Source organism: Alosa sapidissima, chromosome 4 (assembly GCF_018492685.1).
Source record: "Alosa sapidissima isolate fAloSap1 chromosome 4, fAloSap1.pri, whole genome shotgun sequence".
Classification (NCBI taxonomy): Eukaryota; Metazoa; Chordata; class Actinopteri; order Clupeiformes; family Clupeidae; genus Alosa; species Alosa sapidissima.
In genome coordinates this window covers 9,784,671-9,811,342 of record NC_055960.1, presented here as the reverse complement: position 1 = coordinate 9,811,342, position 26,672 = coordinate 9,784,671, and the positions used below count along the sequence as shown (strand labels likewise).

The window sequence follows — 26,672 nt, the reverse complement described above, 5'->3', positions numbered from 1 at the left end:
TAAGGGATAATGTATAGAACGCCGGTCATTATTGGGAAAATAAGTCCTGACAGGGCGAACCGGACCCTGACGCACAGTGGAGGGGTCTTGCATAGTGATATGAAAGACGTGAAATAGAAGCACAAAGCCCATTTTCCTTGACAGCGGTCTGTTATACTTAGCAACGGTCTGTTATTGAGAATTAGCAGACCACCGAACGTTAAGGCCCATTCTAGTGAATGGAGCATTCTGCAGCATTATGAAGAGCCGTGTAATAAATTCTAATAACTGCCAGCTATCAACAGCCAACTGTCACTGCTAGTGTAGTTTTTCTCTTTCTCTTTCTGTCTCTTACACACAGACACACACTCACCTGTCTGTTTGTCTATCTGATCCTTTTACCCTTTCTCTTCTTCACACTTACATGCTACGGAAGGCCCTACAGACTTCAGCTGGTACTAGCTATGTAAAAGTCTATGACTTGATTTAACAGAGATCTCTGCACTTTGTGCTCTGAATGGGTGTAGACAAGAACTGGCAGAGCAGGCTAGGCCTGTACTCAAGCACACTAATAGGCATGAATTGATAGTATTGATATTGAAGTATTATTTATAAGCGGACAATTTTGAGCATTTTAGGCACAATTTCTTGTTAAAGAGATCAATAATCAGCCTAAAAATGTTTTATAATGTTGTATTGTTTATGTGGTCCACTTTTGCACACTACCTTGTAGAATATATTTGCTTTTTGGCACCAAACCCTATGCTATAATACCATCAATGTGAGGTTTATGGGCAAAACACCAAATTTGACCTTTTCTGAATTTGACCTTTGATTTGGGTCCGTCAAATCCTTAAAAAAAATGGTTTTTTTTTACTCTTAAAGGAATTATCCGGAGTAAAATGCACTTCAGATCAATTTACGGATGATTGGGAGTACATACGTTGAGTTGACATCAAAATCATGTCATTCGGGTGTGTTTTGAGAAAGTTCGATTTTACCGTTTTTAGTCAAAACTCGTTAGCTTGGAAGTGACCAGGGCATGTCATTTCATCAAAACGCTATTTTTATACCTCTTCTACAGTTCCAAACAACATTACACTTACGTGGTAGTGAGTAGAGGGTCCCTAAAGACAAACCGAAGTATCCCGAGGTCTTTATGTGGTCGGATAGAGAGTCCAGAATGAATTTCGTCAATCCTGTACCTTTCCGGAAATGTTGCTGCTGCAGCTGGCATCTTTAGGGGAAAGTCCGTAGGAGTCGATTGCATCACGTCGTTGCACGACATCACGTCACGTGACATTTCAAAATTCCAACCTGTTAGTAAGCTAGGGTTTGCTGTTGCAAAATGTCACTGATGATGTTGCATCTCACTATTGATTAGCACTAGTGCTAATGATACTTCACTGGTGTTGTGTATTGTTGTCTGTTGTCTGTCTGTCTATCTGATGCAAGGGCGTTGGTTTGGTCTGAGTTTAGTAGACCTAGTGTCCATGAATAGAGACAAAGCTGTGTTCTAACACAGGTACCTTACCTCTACGAAGAAGAAACACAATATTGGCCCTCCAACTGAATTGGTTGAGTTTTATTTGGAAAAGGTTCAAGAAACACTATTACTGACCAAAAGTTACAGTACGATAACAACAACCATTAATAATAATAAAAAAATGTTGTCTTGAATAATAATAAAACAAAGTCTAAAGCGCATTTGACAAAATGTTGACTATTGAAGCATATGAGATCAATGTAATACCGTATTTTCCGGACCCTAAGTCACACTTTTTTTCATAGTTTGGCTGGTCCTGCGACTCAGGTGCAACATATATATATATTTATATATATGTTTTTTTCCTCTTCATGACACATTTTTTGACTGGTGCGACTTATACTTCGGTGCAACTTATAGTCTGGAAAATACGGTAATATAAAGTAACAGACATCTGATTTCACTGACTGACACCAGTTTTTACAGTCATTTACTTTACTCTTGCCCTCTTCTACAGAGCTTCTGAAAGGTCAAGGTAGGGAAATTTAATATGAGGCAGGACTTTTGCAACTTTTGTGTTCCCTTGCCATAGTTTAGTGTTCTCTTGCCATACGTTTTGCATTCCCTTAAAGTTTCCAAGGGAATGCAAAACCTATTGCGAGGGAACACAAAAGTTGCTAACAAAAATCCCCTCTACATCAAAGTAAATAAATTTCCACCATGTCTCTTTGGGGCCTTCGTACTCTTCTCCATACCTCTTCTACCATCTTTCCATCTCGAAAAAGCACTCTAGTTTAAAAAAAAAAGCATTCATGTAAAAGAGAATGCATGTTATGTCCAATGAAATAAGGGTTTTAAAACACAGCTGATGTATTTGGGTGGGGCAGCCGTGTTAGCGCTTCGGACTTGTAACCGGAGGGTTGCCGGTTCGAACCCCGACCAGTAGGAACGGCTGAAGTGCCCTTGAGCAAGGCACCTAACTCCTCACTGTTCCCCGAGCGCCGCTGTGGTTGCAGGCAGCTCACTGCGCCGGGATTAGTGTGTGCTTCACCTCACTGTGTGTTCATTGTGTGCTGAGTGTGTTTCACTAATTCACGGATTGGGATAAATGCAGAGACCAAATTTCCCTCACGGGATCAAAAGAGTATATATACTTATACTTACTTATTGTTCTTGCATGGTCTGTGTGTGGTCTGTTTTTGTGCTTTTAGGAATACCTTCTCACACAAGGCAATACAACATCAAGTTTTGTAACAAATGCATGTGTTATTCAAACAGAATTGATCAATACAGGGTAAACAGGAGGTCAAACATTAACTCAATATATCACTATCTAAGTCCTGAGCTTAACTCATCACACCACCTCTCATAGGCATGGCACAGGGTTTCATCATCTGTGTCATTGAAGATTTCTGTTGAGAAAAGGCAAACAGTAAACTTCAAGGTCAAGGTTCCCTCAATTGACTTGAATGGAATTGAATTGAATTAAAGTACCACCAACACAAGATGAATTGCACACAAGGGGCTAATTAACTTGAACTGCAACTCAACCAACCTCATTTTGCAACTTAACCACAATGCACATGTGAACTGAAATTACAGCAATGCTGCTGCTGTGATATATATATATATATATATATATATATATATATATATATATATATATATATGATATATATATTAGTATTATAAAGTATTATTATACAGTATATATATATATATATATATATATATTAGTATTATATAGTATTATGATACAGTATATATATATATCGGGACTTATTTTCCCCATAATGACCGGCGTTCTATACATTATCCCTTACATATAAAACAAGATGAATTGCACATGGGGCTAATTAGCTCTTGAACTCAACCAACCTCATTTTGCAACTTAACCACAATTCACATGTGAACTGAAATTACAGCAATGCTGCTGCTGTGACTTTAGGCTTTCCATACCTGCACGGCCAAGGCCGGTGGGCAAAGGCATCCTTGTCAGTCCTCCCGAATGCTTAAGGCGTTCGGCCAACGCCCGCTGCACCAGGGCCAGTGTGAAGTCCCCGTGCCACACGGGCAGCTCCAGCGCCAGCATGCAGTTGACGATCCGCAGTTTCTCATCCTCTGTCAGCAGACCCCGCTCACGGGCCACGTACACCATAAAGGCCATGTCGATGTTCACCGCCTCCCCGTGCAACAGCGCTGGAAGCACTTTCTGCAGAGAATGAAAAAAAAAGGTTTCACATACAGCATACAGAAAAGCAGTATGAAGGGTATTCGCTTCGCTTGTCTTCTTGTCTGTCAAAGCAGTTTATGACACTATGAATGATGTGAAAATTGATGTAACTATTTAGTGTGTTTCCCTCAGGCACTGCCATACACACACACACACACACAACACACACACACACACCGGAGAAGTCAACAGGGTCAGTCCCTGCTGAGACTTGTTACCTCTCACTCTTAGAAGAACTCCAATCTTCCACTGGCATAGGGACAGGGGTTTCTTCTGGTTTTGTAAGGTGTCATAGGTTTTGTAATCTAAGAAACAGAGCCCTCACCATCTCAAGCTCAGGACTTATGAGGTGGCCGAAATCCACTAGTCTGTCCAGGTTGTCCTCCCAGAGGTTGGGGGCCAGCTCCTCCAGCATGGTCACAATGGCCACCTTAGTGGTGATAGCAGCCACTGGGGTCGAGTCCACGTTGCTGGACTGAAACCTGGAGTTGAGCAGGTATTGGCCGTGCTGCTCCAGCAGCTCAAACAGCCCTTGGTGCTTCATCAGCGCCATCTACAGGATAGAGAAATGATTGCAGTTATATCACACAAATCCTGCTCAACAGCACAACTCAGATGGCATACAACTGAGTGTGGCTGAACTAAAGACTGCTGCAAAATGACATTAGTATTTCCTACTGTGAATCTATCCATTTTTATTTGGTCTTTACAGTCTGTTTTTAACAATAAACATATTGCATATTTCAGTTCTCAGCTGCATGCAAGTGATCTTTCTTTTTACTAATCAAATCCTTTACCTTGAGCATTTCAGCCAGACCATTTGAGATTTGCCTTCGTGGTAATGTTTGAAGGAAGGACCTGTCCAACAGCGCAGCAGCAGGTGGAATGTACGCGCCAAGCTTATTTTTGCAGTTGGCAAAGTTGACCCCAGTCTTGGCCCCCACGCTGGCATCAATGTAGGAGAGGAGAGTGGTTGGTACTCTAATGTAAGGAGTGCGTCTCCTGTACAGGGAAGCAGCAAGTCCTACTATATCCAGACACACACCGCCTCCGATAGCGATGATCGGCTCTGTGCGCCTGTCGATGCCAAACTTGTGGACCTCATTGAGGATCATAATAACCATCTCCATTGACTTATTTTCTTCTGTGGTGGGCAATGAAAGTATCCTGTGCAGGACATTGCGGCTCTTGAAGTAGTCGGTGACCTGAGAGCCATAGAGCTTGAACACGGTCTCGTCCATGACCACGAAGCGCTTGAGACGCCTGGGGTTGCTCTGCAGGACCTGTAGCTGATGGGGATCTCTGACGTGGCCAGTCAGAAGGACATCGTTGCTGGGATCCAACAGGTTTTGGGTCTCAATTACCTGATAGGTGAAAACAATGGGACTGACCACCGTCCAGGTAGTCCCCTTTTCTTCAGTGCACTCATGTCTGTGCAAAAGAGAAAAAAAGATCTTCATCATGGCTATGTCATGGTACAATAATCAGGAACTGAAGTATTGCATGTATTGCATATTTAGAAGTATTGTGTATCAGAATCAGTCAAATCATTATGAATTTCTTAATTTAAAGCATCAATATGCAACAATTTGCTAGCTACCTAACTATAAAAGTCAAGACATGCAACACCTTGTAAACACCACCCAGAGCCTTAGCTGGCACTGCAAGAACAGAAGCTTGCCAACATGCTCACCAGTGTCTTTTGGTAACAGATGTCTGGCAGTCAAACGGTTTCTTTCATTTTTGCACTGTATTCCAGCCTAGAGCACATAATTAGGCACATATTCGGGATTGTATAGTCTAGGCCTATATGTCACTCCCATGCAATCAATCAAAATAAATTTGGTGACACAAAAACTGTTACCCTGATAAAGGCATACCTCAAGAAGTGGTAAATATTTGCATAGTGTTGCTTTAGTTAGTTACAATATTATGGATGTTGTTATTCATTCATAATTAGGGTAATAGCCTACAGAGGGTGTAGACTATGTCTACATTTTTAAAGCGACACTTGGTAGCTTGGACACTTGTTTGAATAGGCTACTCTTGATTTTGCACTAGCCTACTGATTCACTATTCAGTTATTTTACGATGCACTAGTCGAATAATTAATTCACTATCCATAGTTAGTGAACGAATTATTAATTATTTTCTGTAAGGGATAGTTATATTCATTAATGTAGGCTACTTACATTTCGGCAGATGACAACCGTTTATTTTTGTTCTTCAACGGTTTCCGATTCTTTCTCGTCCACGTATCCTTTACTTGTACTAGATAATACTGAATAGGTTTAGACTCGCGATGCTGCACTTCCAGACATTCGTCCATGGATGTGGTAGGACTAATTGACATGACCAAAAACTAGTTTGTGGGACAACAAGTCAGGTTATATGATTTTGCAGCTTGTGCTTGTTTCATTTTGCCGTATATAAGGAGGGGGCCGATCGTTCAGGTAATAGCCTACCTTACAAAACTGTCCCCTACGTCATGTATGCCTAAATTGTTGCACAATGTGTGATCAGTTCCGTGATATAACTTGGCCTTCACATACGTTATGAAATGTCTTAGTAGGCTACCTTCTTTGTCTTTTACTAGTCTTTTACTTTTGTTACTTTGGTATCCATCTTTGACCACATGGCTTTCCAAAAAAAAAAAAAAAAAAACTATAGGTATATTTTCATTGACTTGATGTTGTGCAGTGTTAAGCATGCGCAATCTTTGTCTCACAGTTATCCAACCTATTGACATTGAGGCTAAGCCTAGGCTACATTAACATGAAATTACAGTTTAGGCCTATAGCCTAAAATCAAACAGTCTAGAAATAAGAATAAGAAGTAAAAAAAAAAAATAATAATAATAATAATAGACCAAATAAAAATTGGTCGTGCTTTGGAAGAGCAAAATAAATAGTGTCATAAAGAGCCAGTAAAACACATGTAACTCATGTAGGCCTAGTGTAACTGTAACTAGTGCAAAACATCTTCATATATGACGGCGTTCATTGACAGAACTCATCTGAAACCACAACAGTAATTTCTGTTAAATGATTCTGAACTTTAACTTTGGCAAGGTTTTTTTGGAGAAGACTTTACGCAAGTTGTCTGTCACGTGTTTTGACCGCTCACGACAGAGGCATGGCATGCATACAGAGGCTACGTAAAAGCTGAACTGCAGCGACTGCGTGCTTGTATGCCCAGTGCCATAACTTGTTCGCACATTTTTTTAAAATCGGAGATTTCAGCATGCAGGCAGCTAAAGGTACGTTTTTACTAACTACACCGTAAGCAGGTCTGTCGCCTTGGCTAGGCTAGAGCACCTGTTTTGAAATGTGGGCTGTCAGTCAGTGGGTCCTCACTCAGTAGTTTGTTCTGTAGCAGGGACTTGGACGTTTTCTGTGTCGGCTACTGTGGCTAACACATGATATTCTAGTTGTTTTGCTGTTTGCGAATTGATTAGTTAGGCATCGAAAGCTGAGACTTTTTACAGACGCGAGTCTGTTGGACTGTCAGCCTACATTGCGTGTGCGTCCAAGATACTTTTTCTCTCTGACAGATACAGGGGATGCGTCTCTAGAAAGCGTAGTTGGTTCCGTCGCAAACTTTGTAGTCCGATCCATCGTCCTTGGATTTGGTGTGACTAGAAATCGCAAACAAGACCGGACAGTTTGGTGCTTTGAACTGTTGCCCCTGATCAGTCGCAGTTGTGTCGGTCGTTCCGGTTGGTGATGTCGTCCATGCCAGGAGTGCCTAACCAAAAATCACGAGGTGGTTGTTTTTTCTCGCGTCTTAAAGGCTACCCCTTTAACTACACAGTTCATGGTAGCACAGTAGAACCTCAGAACAATGTATGAATGCAATTTTTGCAGTAAGTTGTTGTTTCATAATTTGATGGGTGCTTGAGCATAGATAGATATAGGCTAATCATATCCTCTGTTGTTTTCTAAAAAAAACATTCCTTTTTCTATTTCAAGTTTTCAGAAATGTGATGATTTTATATGCTGATGAGGAATTATTGATTTAATCAATCAACAGAATAAGCAATAATTCTCCAAAATTCTAAAATCGTAATCTAAATATTGGATAAGGCCAGGTTCAAAACTCTTGCTGTTGACATATTAGAGTCAAATTTGCATCCTATTTTAGTTATGCTTTTAATTCTAACTTCTAGTATATTAGGCACATTAGTTTTTGTTTATTGTTATGATTGATATAGGGTCATTCCACGTCAGTTCAACCAGGGCCCACGCACTTAGGTCTCAAAAAATTCTGAAAAAATTACCAGGTGTACCTATGTTACCCAGGAGACACACTGTAAAAATACTCTTACTGTATGTAAGATCAATACTTTCCAAGATACAGCCAGTTTTACAGGTGGAGGGGGGTGTCGATTTTGTTCGGCCTCTTTTTTTTTTGTCAAAGGTCACAAGCCCACAGCGCAAGAACTAAACCATGTAGGAGGCTCAAATTTTGCATGCTGGTACATAAATAGGAATAGCAAAATGGTCATGTTTGGTCTGGTTAATCCTGCATGGTCATAGCTGTCCCTCAAATTTGATACAAATTTGTAGTTTTTGGCTGGGCTCTGTTTAAGCCTTCAGAAGACATATTTGTACTCAACATAGGCTCTTGATTTATTTTCCTTACTGAGATAAGTAGAAACACTCTCACAAAAAGCAATGCACAGAAAACAAATCCCTTCAGGGTCTGAACAGCAGACCTCTGAAATTTGAGGGACAGCTATGACCATGCAGGATTATCCAGACCAAACATGACCATTTTGCTACATACTATTCCTATTTATGTACCAGCATACAAAATTTGAGCCTCCTACATGGTTTAGTTCTTGCGCTGTGGGCTTGTGAACTTTGACAAAAAAAAGAGGCCAAACAAAAACGACACCCCCCTCCCCCTGTAAAACTGGCTGTATCTTGGAAAGTATTGATCTTACATAAGAGTAATTTTACAGTGTGTCTCCTGGGTAACATAGGTACACCTGGTAATTTTTTCAGAATTTTTTGAGACCTAAGTGCGTGGGCCCTGGTTGAATTGACGTGGAATGACCCTATACAGTAGATATTGGACAGTGGTATTCTACAATACTCACATATGTTTTACTTTGAATTGATTTTTGTCTCCAGTTTCTGATACTCCGCTGGAATTCATTGTGGAGTATCTGTCCAAAGCCAAGGACATTGCTGACAGTAATGTCAATGTCCCAGAAGAGTTGAAGAATAATCTACAGAAGGCACTAGACATGGCCAGTGGCTTAGATAGCTACCTGGAAAGGATGACCAGCCAGGAAAGTGAGCCCCTGTCTGAACTTTATAAGTGAGTGAACTCCTCTTTCTCCTATGATGGCACAACGATGACATGGTTTTGGCAAATTTTAGACAGATAACATCCTTTCGTTCTATGAATGCAGCCAATATATGTGTGTGTGTTGGGGACTACAGATATAAATGAGCCCAAATGTACCTGCACATACAGTAGGCGCCGACATGACTGCAGTGCTTTAGATTCCATTGTTTCCAATACAACCCTTTCGCTGCTACTGTGTAGTCTACGATTTAGTTCAGTATTGGTTGGCACCACTCAATGAAATCCATTTCTTATTGAATCCTTGAAATAAGAATTTCAGCGCTCGTGTGCATGTCGGCACCTATGTGTGGTGTGCTTTAGGCTATCTCTAGTACAATGCATCAAATATCAACATTTACGCTTAGAATGGTACATGGTCCAAAAAATAATCCATGAAAGAACAATCTATCTGTTTGTGCACAACTGGTGACTGTAATATAAGATCTGTACACTCATAGTATAAAAAATAATAACTCACAGCTACATGTAACGTAGGCCTATGCACTTTCACCTACACCAGTGGTCCCCAAACGTTTTCTTCCGAGGGCCAGCTCACTATGCCTGGCTCCAAGAGAGGGCCAGAGACTCGGAGTAGTTCTATATCAGTAACCATTAATAGCTTAGTGCTGTGAACAGCAGCAGTCTACCTTAGTTGAATATTTTATTACATTTAATCATAGGCTATTGCAATTTAATACCATTGTTAGCTGTGTTTATATTGTCATCATGCCATATCAGTGTAAAATTAAATAATACTAATAAAAAAACGTTTGCATTCCCAAAAGTATTAGCAGGGAGTCCCAAAAGTATATTTTATTAAAAAATGTGTGAACTCTGAATTCTGTGTCTTTGCATACACAGCTCAAGTTGTGAATATCCTATAAATAATTTAAAGTTCTCAAACTATGAGAATTTTATGAAGTGCTGAAGTGGTCTGAAATGACCACCATTCTAACTTTCAGTCACCTGATGAGAACTTTGTGAACTCTTTGTATGAACATTTGAATGAGTGAATAAAAAATAGAAATAATTATCCCAGAAAGTCCCAGAAATATGACTTGAATAGAAGTTAGTTAGTTATTAACAATTAATTGATACATTTTTAAAATACTTTGAGCACTGATGCAGTTAGCATAGGCCTCTTACATTGTTTGCAGGTAGGCTTACATTTCATTCCGTTTTCGATGGCAAACGCAAAACAGCGCCAAAACAAGTATTACATGTGTACTGTTAAGACTCGCCATAGAGAATGAATGGGGAAAATTGCGGAGGTTTTAGTTTGACGATGTTGTACTCCCGTGCGGGCCGGATGATATACTGTATACTACGGACATGTTTTGGGGGGCCACCCAAAATGAGGTGGCGGGCCGTAGTTTGGGGACCACTGACCTACACCATCGTTTCCCAGGACCCTATGTGGGGTCGCCTGAGATACTGGGTATCTTACAATTGACTCATACTCAAATATACATACAATAAATAACAAAATATTTAAAATGCCATGTAATTGGATCCTTCCCTACAATCTGGCTACAAAAAGATAAACTTAGACAGCCTGCATGAGATACTTTATTGGCTTGATACTTACTTGAATCTTGATCAACGCTCCAAATAAAGTAGCAAAACAACCACACGCGCAAAGATAGCCAAACAAACTAGCTTGCTAGGACATTTGGGAAAAATCAAGGTACCACCCTCGACTGGGTGTTACAACAGAGATGTTGTGAATGATTGGGGTCGCCAACGTTTTGTGGAGGAGAGATGTAACGCACACCAAGATGAGGTGCTGGCTATCGGTGTGTATATCTAAAGTAAAAGAAGGAAGGTGCCGCACACTCCCGAGTAAATGAAAAAAATTTAATTTACTCGCCAACGTTTTGTGACATCAAAATAGGGTCACCTGCCAAAATAGGTTGGGAACCCTTGACCTCCACCATCATTTTTTTTAGGCTGTGACATTTAATGAGGGCACTGCAGTGTGTGATGTGCTTGTGTTCTTGTGTGCAGAAAGACAGTGCGTCATGACTGGGACCAAGCATACAAGGAGGGGAAAACCAAGTTTCGCCTTCCAAAAGAATGCATCACGGGACACGTGGAAGGCATGTATGGCCGTGCGAAACCTACGATTTTCATATCTGTGTCTTTCATCAGTGTCAGAGAAAAATCAAACGGCCTCACTTGCATCACATAATTGGCTTTCATGTTATTAATCCAAAGATAGTAAATATGGTTATAGTATTTAGCAGACACTTTTGTTCAAAGCATCATACAGAATATGAACATTACAATAGTTACGTAAATTGTAAAAATTTAAAATAAAAAATTAACATTAAAAAAAATATATATATAATAAAGAATCAACTTATCGATTGTGCCCTTTGAAGAGAAGCCTTTCAAAACATTTGTTTAATGCATTTATGACAGGCCAGGTATTGAAAATGTTCGTGCACATGTGCAAAGCGAAGAGAATCCTGGAAATTGGGATGTTCTCTGGCTATGGGGCACTGTCCATGGCTGAGGCCCTGCCAGAAGATGGTACATTAATTGCCTGTGAACTTGAGGCTTACCTGATGGAATTTGTACAGCCCATTTTTGACAAGTCCCCACATGGCAAGAAGATTAGTGTGAAAATAGGATCTGCAATGGATAGCCTGAAGGTGAATTTTAATGAGATCTTCTACTGTATGTTATTACATATACAACTTACATAACTGACATACATACGTTGATTGTATAAGCTTCCTTTTGTAACTGATATTTGAATTGCAATGACGTTGATGTTGAATTGCAAATTGTTTTGATTTTCTTTTTCTCTTTTCAATACTGTAGGAGTTGGCAGAGGCTGGTGATCAGTTTGACATGGTGTTCATAGATGCTGACAAAGGCAACTATATCAATTACTACAAGTTCCTCCTTGACAACAACCTTCTCCGAGTGGGTGGTGTGATATGTGTGGATAACTCTCTGTATAAAGGACGAGTCTACCTGCAGGACTCAAAAGATGAAAACGGCCTGGCCCTACGAGACTTTAACGAGTTTGTCTCCAAAGATCCACGTGTGGAGCAGGTGGACCAGTTTTAAAAATGATTATTTCATAGTACATTATATCCTAAATTGCTTGCCTGTGTATGATCTTTGAACTGGTCAAGGATACAAGTCTAGGTAGCTTGCTAACTTTGGTTTGGCTAGGGACTATATACATTCTGGAATGTTGTACTGTAAATAAACTGACCTTGTGTACAAAATTACATTCTGAACAGCCTGGGCAACTATTGGGCAACTAGTGGGATCACCAAAAAAACCTACTTCAAAAAGAGTAACAATCTGCATCAGTTTCACCGTGAATATCAAGCTGTTCTGATTTCTTTTGTGACCATTGGGATAACCTGTGCTTTTGTTCTAGGTGATGATTCCTCTAAGAGATGGCATCACCATTGTACGCAGACTTCCCCCCTCACTAGCTACATGCACAATGGTAAGATCAGAACCCCATACTGGGCCGAAAGAAATTACTTGCCACCATTGTCCAATTGTTCTGGAGTTTTATAGGTTATAATTGGGTAAAAGAATATTGTTATCAAGGAGTTCTGATTCTCAAGACCAATATGTCTAAGGAGCCTTTGTGCCTGTAACAGAACAGGGTTACCAATGATGATGTTTTCCGGGGCTTGAGAGGGAAGCCCATCCTGGATCGACTGCGTTTGGATGGGAAGGTGGCGTATGTGACGGGGGCAGGCCAGGGCATTGGAAGGGCCTTCGCTCATGCCCTGGGGGAGGCCGGGGCCAAAGTCGCCATCGTGGATATGGACCAGGGGAAAGCAGAGGCCGTAGCAGAGGAGCTTAAACATAAAGGTAGTACCGTAAAGACAGTGTTTGATTGGTTGCGTGCACATCACACCTATCTTTAGGCCAGGTGCAGGACAAAGTATCAATAGAGAATGTCTGCACACCGGAGTAACTCCAAAACTTTAATTAAAAAGCGGCAATATTTGGATGTTGAAAGATTGGGAGCTAATCCAGTGGACGGACATTCTCTTAGATAGGCAGGTCACATGTTATCTGTTGATGTGAAAGACAGGCATCAGAGCCAGGCTTTCACAAAATCTCTGCATTGAGGGTTTGACTCCAGTTATTGGGTATTTTCACCAGCAGAGGGAGCTATACTGGCCAAGACTTGTGGAAGTGTAAACCCGAGTACATTTTATGTTATTTCTCAGTTGTAATATATGCCTTTGCTTTGCTTTCTAGTAATAGTAAAGTGGCTTCTTTCAAAGATGACTAATTTCGTACAGCACCATACCACCTGTCTAGAACAGCTGCACATAAAGAAAATCCTTTTCTTTCAAAGTGTTGTACATTTTTATTCGGCATTACAAGCTGTCCTAAAGTTGTGTTATGTTAAATGTGCTCTAAGCGATGCCACACGTTTTTTAGGCTAAAACATTTTATGCACTTAGTGCAAACATCACTTAACCAACCACTAATCTGTGTCCTAAATACACTGTAAAAAAACACGATCTCTGTGGACAGCCCAGGCTCCAAAAACGGCAACAAAAACAAGCTAGGCAAACCTAGACCATAAAAACATAACAAACTGTTACAGCAAATCACAGATGAGATGTGCGTTTAGGAGACTTTCAGTTGCACAGGAGCAGCACAGGAGGGAGGGAGGGTGAGGAAGTAGCGAGTTAGCTCTCTGTTTTGTTTGAAAGTCAACAGAAGTGACGTTACCCAGCATCGCATAGAGCACCTTTAACAACTGGATACAAGTGCAAACTGATGCTATTACAGTGGCTGACCAGTAGTGATGGAGTCAACAATGATAGAGTAGTTTACTTACTCACTCATTAGTTCATATAATTAACAAGCCCACAGCATACCATTTACTCATATCTTGATCATAACTTGTTTGAAAACCATGTTTTGAAGACGGCACTTCTATTCCAATAGGTTTTCCATTCAGTCCACTGCCCACAACACTGCTTTAGTGTCACTGGAGCCACATTAGACATTTTCCTCTGTGCTTATAATTTTTTGATGTGAAGATTGCAACTGTATCACAATGGCAATGTAATTCATAATGATGTTCAGTTCATCCATTTGAATAAGCACTGTGGGAAATTCAATATTCCCTTGGCTAAATAAGTTAAACTGTGGGGGCTTGAATAGCTGAAGAAAATGCTTAGGGAGATGCATCAAAGTATGTGAGTGCAATGGTAAATGTAAATGTACTTTTATGCTGTTACCAGCAGAGGGCGCCCTAGCATTAGGTTACAATTTGTTAGTGGGCATTTCTTTGTGGATGTCAGATTGTTGGGTAGCAATGTTGATTGCAGGTAATTAGAAAAATGTCAAATACATTTTAGATATTTTATCTGCATGGATGTCAACAAGTCCTTAAAGTTCATTTATGTCATTTGTCAAAGTTATGTTATTGATTTTCCTTTTTCAACACTATCAGGGATCCCGAGTATGGCCTTCACTGCAGACATCAGCAAACCAGAGGATGTTCAGAAAATGGTGGATGCCATTGTGGCTAAGTGGGCGACTGTCCACATAGCATGCAATAACGCTGGCATCAACATGAATTCGGCCAGCGAAGAGACCAGCCTTGAGGAGTGGGACAAAACATTCAATGTCAACCTGAGGGGAACTTTCATGTGTTGCCAGGTAGGTGATGCTGCCAGGTCCTTTCTCTGCACCACTGACTGTACATTTTTCATCTCTTTGTCTGAATCTCTGGCAACACTGACAGGGTGGTTTTGGCTGTTTCCCACAAACCTGATGTTTGTCTGTGTGAGACAACTCCAGTCTTGACAGTACAGCTTGAACTTTTGGCATTGCGAGAGAGAACCTTGATAGGTGTTCGAAACCGAGAGAAAAATCAAACTGTATCATTGCTGTTATTACACGGGGTTGCTTTTCATCCAGGAATGTAAAGCCAAAATGATTGCATACATAAGCTGAGGGAGAAGAGAGAGGTGTGTTCATATAAACATTATACAATTATGATATGACATTCAATATGGAGGTAGGCTGTGTCTTTGCCATGTTTATTCTGTCCCGCTCTTCCTGTGCAGTTGTTTGGTTAGAAAGCGAGTTGATACTGAGGCGTGTTTGAAAGCGTGTCTCCCTGTGCCGTAGGCTGCAGGTCGGGTTATGCTGAAGCAGGGCTATGGGAAGATCATAAACACAGCCTCCATGGCCAGTCTAATAGGTAAGTCAAAAGCTCCCTTGTACTCCTTTTCTCTTTTTTTCTCTTTTCTTAAGAGAGCAGAACAGGATGTTAAAGAATGAAGGTTAGAGGTCTGTTGGAAGTGTTCAGGCACGCCGGTCAATACTGGGTTTCAAAACTGCTGAAAACTGTAATAAAAGGGTCATTTGGGCTAATTTGGCTTAGAGCAAAGTAAACTTCAGGCCATCTGCCAAACACATTATTTTAACACATGTCCAACAGAATACTTAGACAGACATTGGCTGAGTTGTGGAGTGGTGAAGTATAATCATTAGACACAGGTGTAGGTTTGGTTGATATTGACAATATTCTCCCTGATTCAAACTCTCTGTTCAGCCATCCGGCTGGTAGTGTCCTGTATCATCATGTAGATACATTACTCCATGCCTTGGACTTATAATCTCTGAACCCACAATGACCTCGGTGGAGATAAACCTTTAAATTCAAACACCTTCCCCCCATACCCTATACATCTATGTCTGCGCCATTCTGTTAGGGGGCATTTATGCCATGGTGTGGGGGGGGTATTATCCTTCGACGGGCGGTTCTGTACATTAGTTCAAAAGCAGGCCATAGGCTCTTGGTCTTTTCCCCACTTTTCCTTTCTTCCATCTGTCAGTGTGTCCAGTGTTTCCTAGCGTCGTGTCTCTGGCAGTGCCCTCTCTGCCTCATCATAAAGCCAGATGACTCTGGCAGGGCTCCCTGGGCCTCTGACTCCGCGCCTCATAACGAGGCTGAGTAAACAGAGTCCCCACTTGGCCCCACTTGTCCTAGTCCCACCAGCCCTTTTGCTTTTTAGCGCGCCTTGTGTACGAGTCATATTTTTCTCTCCTCGACTTTCTTTTTTTTCTTTTTTTTTTTTTTTACTCGTTGTTGTTACCTCATTTTTTACAAGCAAAACACCGCATTGTTGTAAAGGGAGAGCTATTTGTGGCACTCCATAATTCCTCCAACAGGTTCCTCCAGGAGACCCGCGGCACTTCATCAGCTGTACAGTCAAGTAGCCAATAAACTTACCTACCATATGGGCCGGAGTCCCAACTGTGGGGGCAATCTGTAAAACAGGAGCATGCTGGGAAATTGAGGGCCAGCGTGTACAGAGTGGGCGAAGTGATCAATTACTCGCATTATAAACAGTCCTATAGGAATACGCTTTATTGGTCTGGACATCTGTTATTACATTGTCATAATGTATAATCAGATGGGGCTTGTTGTAGCCAGACTGGGTACAGAAATGGCGACACTGAGGCCTATTAAAATGCACAATGACAGTGTCTAGTCCATCTGCTGAATAATATTTTTTTTGTAGGTTTTTTTTTTTTTACCCCTTTTCTCCCCCCCCCCCCCATCCTCTTTATCTTGTGAGAATGCAGGTGTGCTACCTGGTTGCCTGCTGAGATGAAATATTACATTATTAGCAATTCAGAAACGTTAAACAAAGTGGTGTCTGATATGGCTGTGGTAGTGGATGGAAGATGGTTGTTAGTACGCCGTCATGCCGTGCTCAGAGGAGGGAGAAAATCCCACAGATTCTGTCTCCATGTTTGGGGAGGTTAGAACCAAATGTCAAACGTCAGATCAAAGCTGCCTTACAATGATGAAAAAACCCCTTGATGGCACTGGCCTGTATCTACACTTAAATAATCAGAGCCTTGTTGGCTACACTGCTTGTTTGCCTGCCCTTAAAAAGAGGAATAAATAGCTGGCTGGATGTTAAAGAGGCTTTAGGAGGCTCTTGAGCTCTCTTCCCTGCGTGTCTCTCCGGGGACTTGGCGGTGCTGGAAGAGGAGAACATCAAGGGGGCTTTATTTGATGGATAAAGGCAGTTTTGAACTACGCAACGCAGCTGGTATCATCAGGTCTTCAACACGGATTATGGCTGCCGGGCTGGTTTAGATGCGGTCTCAGGCACACACACACACACACACACACACACACACACACACACACACCTGATAAGGAGGATTTCAAGCCTGTCTCTGTTTGTAAGCCTGGGGCTTGTCTTCTCCTCAGATACAGCCCACTCCAGGTCACTCAATGGCGACTACCTCTCCTCCCCATCTTCATCATTTACCTCACCAACAGTGCCATCATCACCATCGTCGTCGTCATCATCATCATCATCATCATCATCATCATCATCACCTTCCTCAGCGGTTTTCTTCCTCCAGCTGATCAGTGCCTCCCCACCCCCTGCCCCCCCCCCCCATCTCTAAACAAATGAGGGCCTGGGAAGCACGGGGGCCGGAGCCTCTCCTCTCGGCAGGACCAGCCGCTGCCGCTCCGTGCAGCTGTGTCATATTTATCATCGCGCGCTCGCGGCCCGGGCTATTTGGCAGTGAGATCACCGGGTGACGAGGTTAACTACTAAAGTTGTATGTAACTTGGAGCCCCGCTCGGGATGATTAATCAACGGGCGGAAAATGAGGCCCTTTCCCCCCGCATCGCACGCAGCGCGCAGCATCTGTGATGGTCAAGGCAAACAAATGGCGTGTTGCCTTTGTTAGCGGCCGCAGAACACAAGCGAACATCCAAAGTAATTAATTTTACATCGCCTCATCTACAGGGTCCCGGAAAGCTAATGAGGAGCCCATCTCCCCGTCGCTTTTGGTTCAGGTCTGAACGTTGAGTTATGACAGAAGCGGTGGTGGCAATGAAGCAAGTCAAACGCACCTCGTCAATGTCCTCATACATAAAGCCGACTCCTTTGTATTGGATTGTTGCGAAAAATATAAAGTAATAGCTTGTGAAAATGGTAAAATCTTTCAAAGTTAGCCATAGGGCTGATGTGATGTGAGAGTCTGCACGATATGAGAAGTGGTTCCTTTGTTTTGTTTATTTAATTATATGAGGAAGTGATGTGACGGCAGACAGAAATACATTATTTATGCGGCCAGACAGGATGGAAAATGCGGTTCCTTTTCTCACTTCGATTTGTCTTGCCCACCCCTGCAGTCCCTCACCCTCAGAAGCAGCTGGCCTACAACGCGTCCAAGGTGGGCGTGGTGAAACTCACACAGACCCTGGGCACGGAGTGGATTGACCGAGGGGTCCGAGTCAACTGCATCTCTCCGTAAGTTCCACATATTACACACACCACCAGGGCAGACTTCAGTCTCATAGCTCAGAGAGGCCCAGAGCAGTAGAGAACACAGGGTGGTCACTCTCCCATAAGAGACCGTGGAAAACAAATGGCAGTGCTTTTCCAGATTATGGAAGTTTTGGAACTTAAAATGGCCAATCACTTGGTCAGTAGTTAATGAGTTAAATGCTCCTTTGACATGCTCCCAGGTCAACAAGATCTTTATGTTCATGTTGATGTTAACTTAGAAGATAATTTTATCCGGCGCAATGTATAACACAGTATACCGCAATAATAAACATGGCAGTGTTCGTGTTAAAGTTAACCATTTAGAATCCTCAGAGTCACTGAGTCACATCATAGAAGTCTGGTACCTTTTACTGTACTGTGAGTGCAGGATGTGGTGTGCACTGCCTCTGCTTGACATTAAATAAAGTAAACTCCCTCAATGAAAATGAACTGATGTTGACAGACATTTTACATGGCTCTGTATTAGGTAAGCACTTCCCATGCTATGTTATTTGGAATAATGTACCTCAGATGCATGGCTCCATGAAATGCAGTTAGCAGCTATGCTACCTGATCAAGTCCCCCCTGATTGATCGGGCCGACAGCTAAGGAAATCCCGGCTGCACAAACGCATTCATGTGTAGACAAAAACCCTTAGTGGTGCTGCCAGCCTTTAAAGTCCTCTGGGCAGCTAAGGCCAGCCATTTATTTTTCACGGCAAACAAGCAATTCGTTTTAATCCTCTTTTATTATTATTTTGTTGGCTTTTGCAAAGCTGTGATGAATGAAGGAGAAAAAGGGACAAAGAGGAGCGCGTTGTGAGACGTGTGTGGACTGGGGACACATCAGAGCTTGAGGCACTAATTTACGGGCCGCACACAATACTTTAGTGCTTAATTTGATGACTGCTGGTGGGGCGAGTCAAGCAAAACAGGCTTTTTCCTCCCTTTTAATTGTTCTATTCAATTAGGGGATCAAATTAGCCTCTTGAACCGGAGGTGTCGCCACAAACAATGGGGGCCCCGTTGTTTGTGTGTATTTTTGTGTGAAGCTCTTTTGCGAGACTTGAGGAAAAAGAGCGGGAGGAAGAGGCGGAGGAAGAGGAGCAGGAGAGGAGGAGGAGGAGAGGAGATGCGTGTGAAGTGGAGCATCCATGAGCCCCTGCGATCCCCGAGCAAATCCGTCCGGCTGCAGGAGCCGGGGCCCCTCTCCGTCGGGTGGGGGGGGGTGGCGGCGGGGGGAACAAAGACACTATCGCCGTGCTCGGCCCCTCATTTTTATTTATCGCCAGCTTGTTTGCTAATTTTAATTTGCAAAGAGAAGCAATTCTCCCCCTCCCCACACACACACACATCCTCCCTTCTCTCCCACCCACTATCAGAGAGCCGTCTCAATGGGCCACTGATTTCTTTGAAGTGACAGTGGGTAAATATGCATAAAAAAGGGGGGACACAATTAGTGTGTGTGAGGTTGACTGCCGCCTGATTTCATTGGCAACTTTAGCCGCCGCGGCGATAAGCCACATTATCTAGAAAATTGGCTGAGGGAAAACGGCACCTCTGATTGCCAGGAAGAGTTCCAGATAACAGGGTGCTGAAGAGAAATATAATTGAGGTGGAATGTGTTAACCAAGGTGTCACATGCTCCTTGGAAGCGCTAATTTATCGGAATGGCAGAATTTGTAGCAAGGTAGCGGAATACATTTCGACCTGGCTAAACGGGGGGAGATGGATGTTCGGCTTTTAGTCACTGTCATGCTGATTGTCAGAGAACGTAGGCAGGAATTTCTCATTAGATGTCCTCGTGTAAATACATTTGTAACAATCGCGAGCGGATTGCATGTGAGGTGTGTGTGTGTGTGTGTGTGTGTGTATGCAAATGGGGAGGGCTGGCGCGATTTGAGCGATTGCTGTCATTACTGTTGAAAAGGATCAGGTCTGGAGGTGTCTGGCTGGCTGTCTCTGTCTCAGGAGCAAGAAGAGGCATCGATAGCGTACTCACAGATCAGCCTCACTTACACGCTATGTCATCCAAAGCATCAGCATGCTGGACTGAGGGAGGACACTGATGGAGGTGTGCCTTTTGAGCTGCTGAAATCAAATTGCGCTGAGGATCCTACACACACTGGCGGTGGTGCCGGTAACGGGGCAGGGGGCAAGTCATGAAGCGCCGGGAGCCCTGCCGTAAACATTATCAGAAGGCCGCTCCAAAACACTGGGGCTCGCCCTCACTTGCGCGCGGATAATTGGCTTTATTTTCGTCACCCAAGTGGTGGCTGTTGTGAATCGTGGCTGTCACTCTGCCTGTGATGTCTGATGTGCCTAGCTCATCTTGTTTTTCTTTTTTTTTCTACCCCTCAACCCTACCCCCCCCTGTTTTCTACCCTTACTCTCACTTTCATCGCTCCTTGTCCCCCTCCAACACACCCTCCTCTCTCTCTGTCTCTCTCTCTCTCTCTCTCTCTCTCTTTTTTTTCCCCTCCCTGTCTCTCCTTCCAGGGGGATTGTTGACACCCCTCTCATCCATTCGGAGTGTCTGAAGCCCCTGGTGCAGCGCTGGCTGTCAGATATCCCGGCAGGACGACTGGCTCATGTGACAGACCTGCAAGCCGCAGTGGTCTACTTGGCATCTGATGCCTCCGACTACATGACAGGGCATAACTTAGTCATAGAGGGTGGGCAAAGTCTGTGGTAGAGAAACTTTGCCTTTGTTCTCTCGAGCCCATCAGAGAGAGAGAGAGAGAGAGAGAGAGAGAGAGAGAGAGAGAGAGAGAGAGAGAGAGAGAGAGCAACACACCTTCACCACCCTCAAGGGACTTTTACAGTATGGCCAGTAAACTGTATCCAAGGGCAACAAACAAATGCATTCAGAGGTGGTGCTCAAGGTTGTCCTCATACGGAGCCATGTGCTCCATGCACACAGTAGTTTTCCTATGGTACCTCTGATGATTCACCTCGAAAGGGACCATTTGTTGAGCCTGTGGCGTGTCTTGATCACTGTCATTGTTTCCTGTGGCGTTTTGTCTGGTTTCTTTGGACCGACACAAATCTTTGAAATAAACTGTTCTGGGACTTGTTTTTGTTATGGTGCTTTATTTGGCAAGGAGATTTTCTGTTCAACAGGCTAACCTCAAACATTACAGAACTGAAAAAGAAACTGCCTTCTATATACCTTTTATTTTTATTTTTTTTATCTCTGTCTAAAATTCAGTATGCAGTGCAGCTTATTGGAAGACAAAGACATGGCATACCATACCGATAATTTGGATGACGTGACTTTCCAAACTCCAAACCACATAAAATATCATGAATAGCCTGTGCAAATTTTATGAGTTATTCAAGTGGAACAGCTGTGTCATACTGAATGGAATTAAGCTTTGAAATATGTGCCATGTGCTGTTGAAGTCCAGTGAAAATATCCTGTTCTGGAGATGATGTGGAAGCCGACTTCATATCTCACATATGACTTCTAATGTTACTGTCCACCGCTGCAATTACTGGACCTGAAGAGTAGGAATGAGTTGGAAAATAAGTGGAACTAAACAGCGTGTTGTCTGCTGTTCTGTAGTGTTCAGTTGTAGTGTTCAGTTAGTGTTCAGTTGTAGTGTTCAGTGTTGTAGTGTTCAGTTGTAGAGTTCAGTTCTGTAGTGTTCAGTTGTAGTGTTCAGTCCTGTAGTATTCAGTTAGTGTTCAGTTGTGTAGTGTTCAGTTGTAGTGTTCAGTTGTGTAGTGGTCAGTTGTAGTGTTCAGTTGATACATACTCTCTTGCTGGCGTTCCTTCCTCTAGTTACATCTCCCCATTTCTAACATCATAATAGGAAAATATGGAGACCCTCAGGATGCATGTTCAGGTTTTCTGCTTGATCTCCAAATACATGCAGATCTCACAGAGGATCGTGCTCAGTAGCTTGTCATTCAATAGAATTGTTTGTGAATAGACAGCACCGGTTACTTTATCGTTTTGTAAAACTGTGTTCTGTGAATGCAAGTGCCATTTTGTTTTTAACTGATATATGGGATTTATACAGTATGTGAAAGCAGTATCTGTGTATTGTTCTCTGTGGCTTCTAAAGCCACTATGTGTGTGCAGTGTGAATAGTCATCATCGTGTTTATATGCGGAAAAACAATACTTGAGAGAAAGACGGGCAAAGAACTTGACCTTGGTCAACGCAATTATTCCCAAGGAGTGGCCAATTAGGGCCATTACTAATGCAATGGAATGGCGGTTAGGCGTGTGAGCATACACAATTCATTTACAGTACTGACACCAAGAGAGGGGGGGATCTATTTACATAATTAGGAAAGGCCAATCATGAAAGCCAAGTAGAGGCTTCCATTTAGAGCCAAGACCAATCAGGAAATATCCACTGCCTAATCAAGCGCGATGCATTCCAAAGTCCATCACGACAACAACCGAGGCCTGTGCGTGTTCAGTAACTGTTTTGGGTTTTTATTTTTTTGTCATTTTCTGCACACAGATAAACAGTCTAATTTACTAACAAATCAGTCTGGGAAAATAAACTAAGCGTCTGATTGAGGCTGAGCTGATGAAGCTAGCAATCGAGTGAAGCCATTTCTCAAGAGGAAGATATGTTTGGATAGGATGGGGCTGATGTAGTTATTTATTTATTTATTTTTCGGTCCTGCTGTTTTATCAAATGGCCACAGAGGGGCAGTCTGGAGATGATTTGCTGCCTCCCCTCCTGGGGAACTTAAACGAGCGGAGAGTCATCAAGCATATCATTACAATAATCTGCAATGGGTATCGGGGACTGCAGTCAATATGTAATAATCTCATACAATCTTACATCAGCAATTAAATATCCAAGAGTGGAAAGGCACACACACGGCCGTACATAAGACATAACACAGACGCAGGGCTGAAAACCTGTACCAAGCCCTCGCGTGTGAGGGAGGATGACGTTATTTTCTCAACACTGATAACAATAGCTAAGATTTATTGCTCTCGCTAAGATATTCATTGCAGTCCTGTCTTTTCAGTGACTAAACAAGCGTTGGCTTGTTAATTGACACAGTGACCCAAAATAATGGAGGTGTGTGTTTTCCAATGTGGCAGAGCTACGTTTTAAAGTAGACATTATGTGGAGAGTGTTGAGCAGTAAGTGGTTCATTCAAATCGCATTTGTACTGGCAGTGCCTCGGCGCTGTTTTGGTGTTATGATGATGTTTGTATTGCTCTAAACTGGAGCGGAGCCCTCTCTGAAGGTCTTATTTTCCCTCGAAAGTGTGGGGGCGAACGAGCGAAATCTTCATCTTTCAGCAGCAAAAAATGGCGATCTCTCTTCAACCCTATGGCATGCTCCATGAGGTGTAAGTGATCTTGAATGCATTATTCACAACCTCCTTGTGCCGCAATTACCTCATGGAGTGTGGGCAGCAGGAGTGTTGTGCTAAACAGTTCTTCAGCCCCGAAAAGGCACTTGTGCCTGCACACACACACACAGACACATAGACACACACACACACTCTCTCACACTCACACTTGAAATGAACTTTGATTAATGTGGACACCGGGCCCCCTGCTCACATGCACCATTTTTACAGTGGAGGCCGTGAACGCACAAAGCTGCTACCTCATGAATGCAGCGCAGAATACATCAACACACCTACATATGGCAGCAGGGAACCAACTGCAGGTTTTACCAAAAAAACAAAAAAAACAAGCTGTTTTAATTTCCTTTACTGTCATTTGGGGTGTCATATAAGTGAAATAGTGCCTTATGTGATGTCAGTTTGAATAATACATTGTAGTTAATTATAAGCAAATAGTTTAATGTACATAGATTTGAATTGTGTTGATTTTACTGTCAGCTTGTTTGTAGAGGCAGCAGCAGGCGACTGAAGGGAGACGGAACAAATGTCTCCCCTTGTGTGTTAGCATTCTGGTGTGAGACTTGTCCTTCAAAGTTAAACAACTCCACTTTAATTGGAACAAATTGGAAAAATATGGGACACTCGCAGATGCCACGTAACCTTTTCCAAACTGTAGAGTGGTTGACATTTGTGGGACCTTGATTCAAACTTGGGAATAATAGGACGTTTTAATTATATGCATGTTTAAATGAGCAATTATTGATAAACCCTAGTTGCTCAAGCCCAGGGGATAGAAGTGGCCGTCAAGGCTGTTTAATTTATTTCCTAATGCTCCTTCAAGTACATTTAATTTAATTTTCTGTGTGCATGCGCATGTGTGTGTGTATGTGTATGTGTATGTGTATGTGTGTGTGTGTGTGTGTGCGTTCGGGGTGGGGGGGGGGGGGGTATTTTGCAGAAGGGATGTGCCAGGAGGGTTCAGCCTAGCAGGCACGGACAGGTCTTCGAGGTGAAGCGTCACTCACGGCAACCGCATCTCCCCCATCCATCCATCCGTTGCCTGTGAGACGGGGCCTTGTTTACGCCCTGTTTGTGAACTCATGGGTTATTGATGGCGAGCAGGTTGCGCCGTTTGCTTGGATCATGCTCACCTGCTGACTTACACTGCTCACTACCATGTGGCAGCCATGTGCGTCCGCATAGAAAAAGATGTGTTGGCAATAAATAATGAAAGGGAGCGAGCATCTGTGGCACCTGTATTGTGTTGCAGTTATTGTATGTAAATAAAGTCAGCTGCTGAACACAGAGCTGTGCATTATTGATGTAAATTCCAGAGGAGAGAGCCCTTTGAGCTTTTTCGTTTCCTTCAATTACTTCCTTCGCACGTTTTTGATGTGTCTGAACAGTAAACCTCATGAATTTCTGATTTTTTTTATTATTTCTTTTTTTCCCCTCTCTATTTTATTAATAAAAGCTGGTCCGGTCTGACATGCACACATACACACACAGAGACACATTCACACTGATACAGTACACACACACAAACACACACAGATACTATCCCACACGCATACACACAGACTCTATCTCTGTCACATATACACACAGAGACACATCCACACTGATACAGTACACACACACACACACACATGCTGAAGCTGGGTTGTGCTGACCGAGCAGTCCCCCGTCATGTCACATTGAAATGGACTTTATTCAATGAAGGAAAACTAAATAATTCACCTTTTAAGTGAATCTCAACATTCCTCCTCCTATTGTTCCCAGTTATTATTTATCAGCTCGGCGCATCCTGGCTTGGGTTCTGTGGACCGCCATGTCCCAGTGATGCCACCCTGAGAATACTGTAAGTTTGAATTCTGGTTCTTACACCATACCAGGGTGGGGGAAAAAAAAGGATGATGTGGCCGCTGCTTTGCAACACTTGCAATCCTCGTGGCGGAACAACGTACTCTTTGGCCTATTTTCCTAATCACACAACAGCATCATCGCTCTCCATTTCAGGATTACTCTCATCCCTCTGTTAACGTGCGCGTTTTGTTTGCTCGTCTCAAATTACAGGCCTCAGATTAAATCGGACCGAGCAAAAAGGCATCGATCATAACCTCCGATAGCGCCACACTGGCTTTGATTCAATTTTCACTTCCATTAATATCTATGAAACGTCCGATTGTCATATGGAGCATATTGATGGTATTGTTGAGCCGTGCCCTCATATAACGTGGCCCCAGCGGCAATGAGGAAATGTTACAGGGAATTAGCGTGTGGGAAGCGTGCGCGTACTGAGACTGGCTCACCATTTAGAAATTCATTATCCTAATAAATAGAGGCAAATAAGCCGAGATCTAAGAGAAATATCCATCTCATCCCAAACAGCAGGGGTCTTGGGGGGATGCAGGGAGGGGGGGGGGGGGGTGCGAGGGGACCCGCAGGATGCTGCTTCAGAGTGTTGTTACTCTCATTACTGAAGCCTCTTCCACCCAAGGGTGCTTCTCACAGCCTCCCTTGCCTTGTGTTGAAGGCCCAGTTGTTGACTTAAAAAGAGCCCCCATTTATCTTTAACCATCAAGAAGCCATTCATCCTACTTGGGTAGGCTTTACACATGATTTTACTCCCATAAATGTGTTCCTTAACTTTCATTTGTATGTACACCCTTTTGCAAAAGAAAAAAGAAAAATCAAAGTTTTAAAAATGTGTCATTTCCAACAATGAGCCTGCTCTAATGGGATTAAGTTTTATCACTGACCCAGCCCTTGAATTTTAAATTAAAGTTTAGCAAAAGCAAACTTCAACCAAAATTACAGATGCTTCCTGTGATTAATGAGAGGGTCCTACATTATGTACTTCTCCCTGCTTATGACTTTGATACGCTTCCTCTGGGGAGTATACTGTTGGGAGGTATTCTGTTACTGTATAATTAATGAAAAAGTTGTTCAGTA

The 26,672-nt window shown here is 42.7% G+C and overlaps 2 protein-coding genes across 5 annotated transcripts; one reads left to right on the top strand and one right to left on the bottom strand.

Moving 5' to 3' along the window:
• Window positions 1-2,558: 2,558 nt before the first annotated feature.
• Window positions 2,559-6,158, bottom strand: eevs (2-epi-5-epi-valiolone synthase). Its single transcript, XM_042089778.1, has 5 exons — window positions 5,891-6,158; window positions 4,496-5,129; window positions 4,024-4,251; window positions 3,425-3,677; window positions 2,559-2,877 (listed from the first exon to the last, which is right to left on the bottom strand). The coding sequence occupies exons 1-5, from the start codon at window positions 6,049-6,051 to the stop codon at window positions 2,795-2,797; spliced, it is 1,359 nt and encodes a 452-aa protein (XP_041945712.1). The 5' UTR covers window positions 6,052-6,158; the 3' UTR covers window positions 2,559-2,794.
• A 649-nt stretch (window positions 6,159-6,807) lies between these two features.
• On the top strand, window positions 6,808-21,453 carry zgc:113054 (uncharacterized protein LOC541322 homolog). 4 transcript variants are annotated; one of them, XM_042090457.1, is made up of 12 exons: window positions 6,988-7,463; window positions 8,837-9,026; window positions 11,064-11,155; window positions 11,481-11,713; window positions 11,886-12,122; window positions 12,460-12,531; window positions 12,692-12,908; window positions 14,518-14,726; window positions 15,201-15,273; window positions 18,247-18,364; window positions 20,881-21,108; window positions 21,147-21,453. In XM_042090457.1, the coding sequence occupies exons 1-11, from the start codon at window positions 7,424-7,426 to the stop codon at window positions 21,074-21,076; spliced, it is 1,677 nt and encodes a 558-aa protein (XP_041946391.1). In that variant the 5' UTR covers window positions 6,988-7,423; the 3' UTR covers window positions 21,077-21,108; window positions 21,147-21,453. The 4 variants fall into 4 exon arrangements, with proteins under 4 accessions (XP_041946392.1, XP_041946391.1, XP_041946390.1 ...); XM_042090456.1 differs by having other exon boundaries at window positions 21,143-21,453; XM_042090458.1 differs by lacking the exon at window positions 6,988-7,463 and adding an exon at window positions 6,808-6,957 and having other exon boundaries at window positions 20,881-21,453.
• The last annotated feature ends 5,219 nt before the right edge of the window (window positions 21,454-26,672 follow it).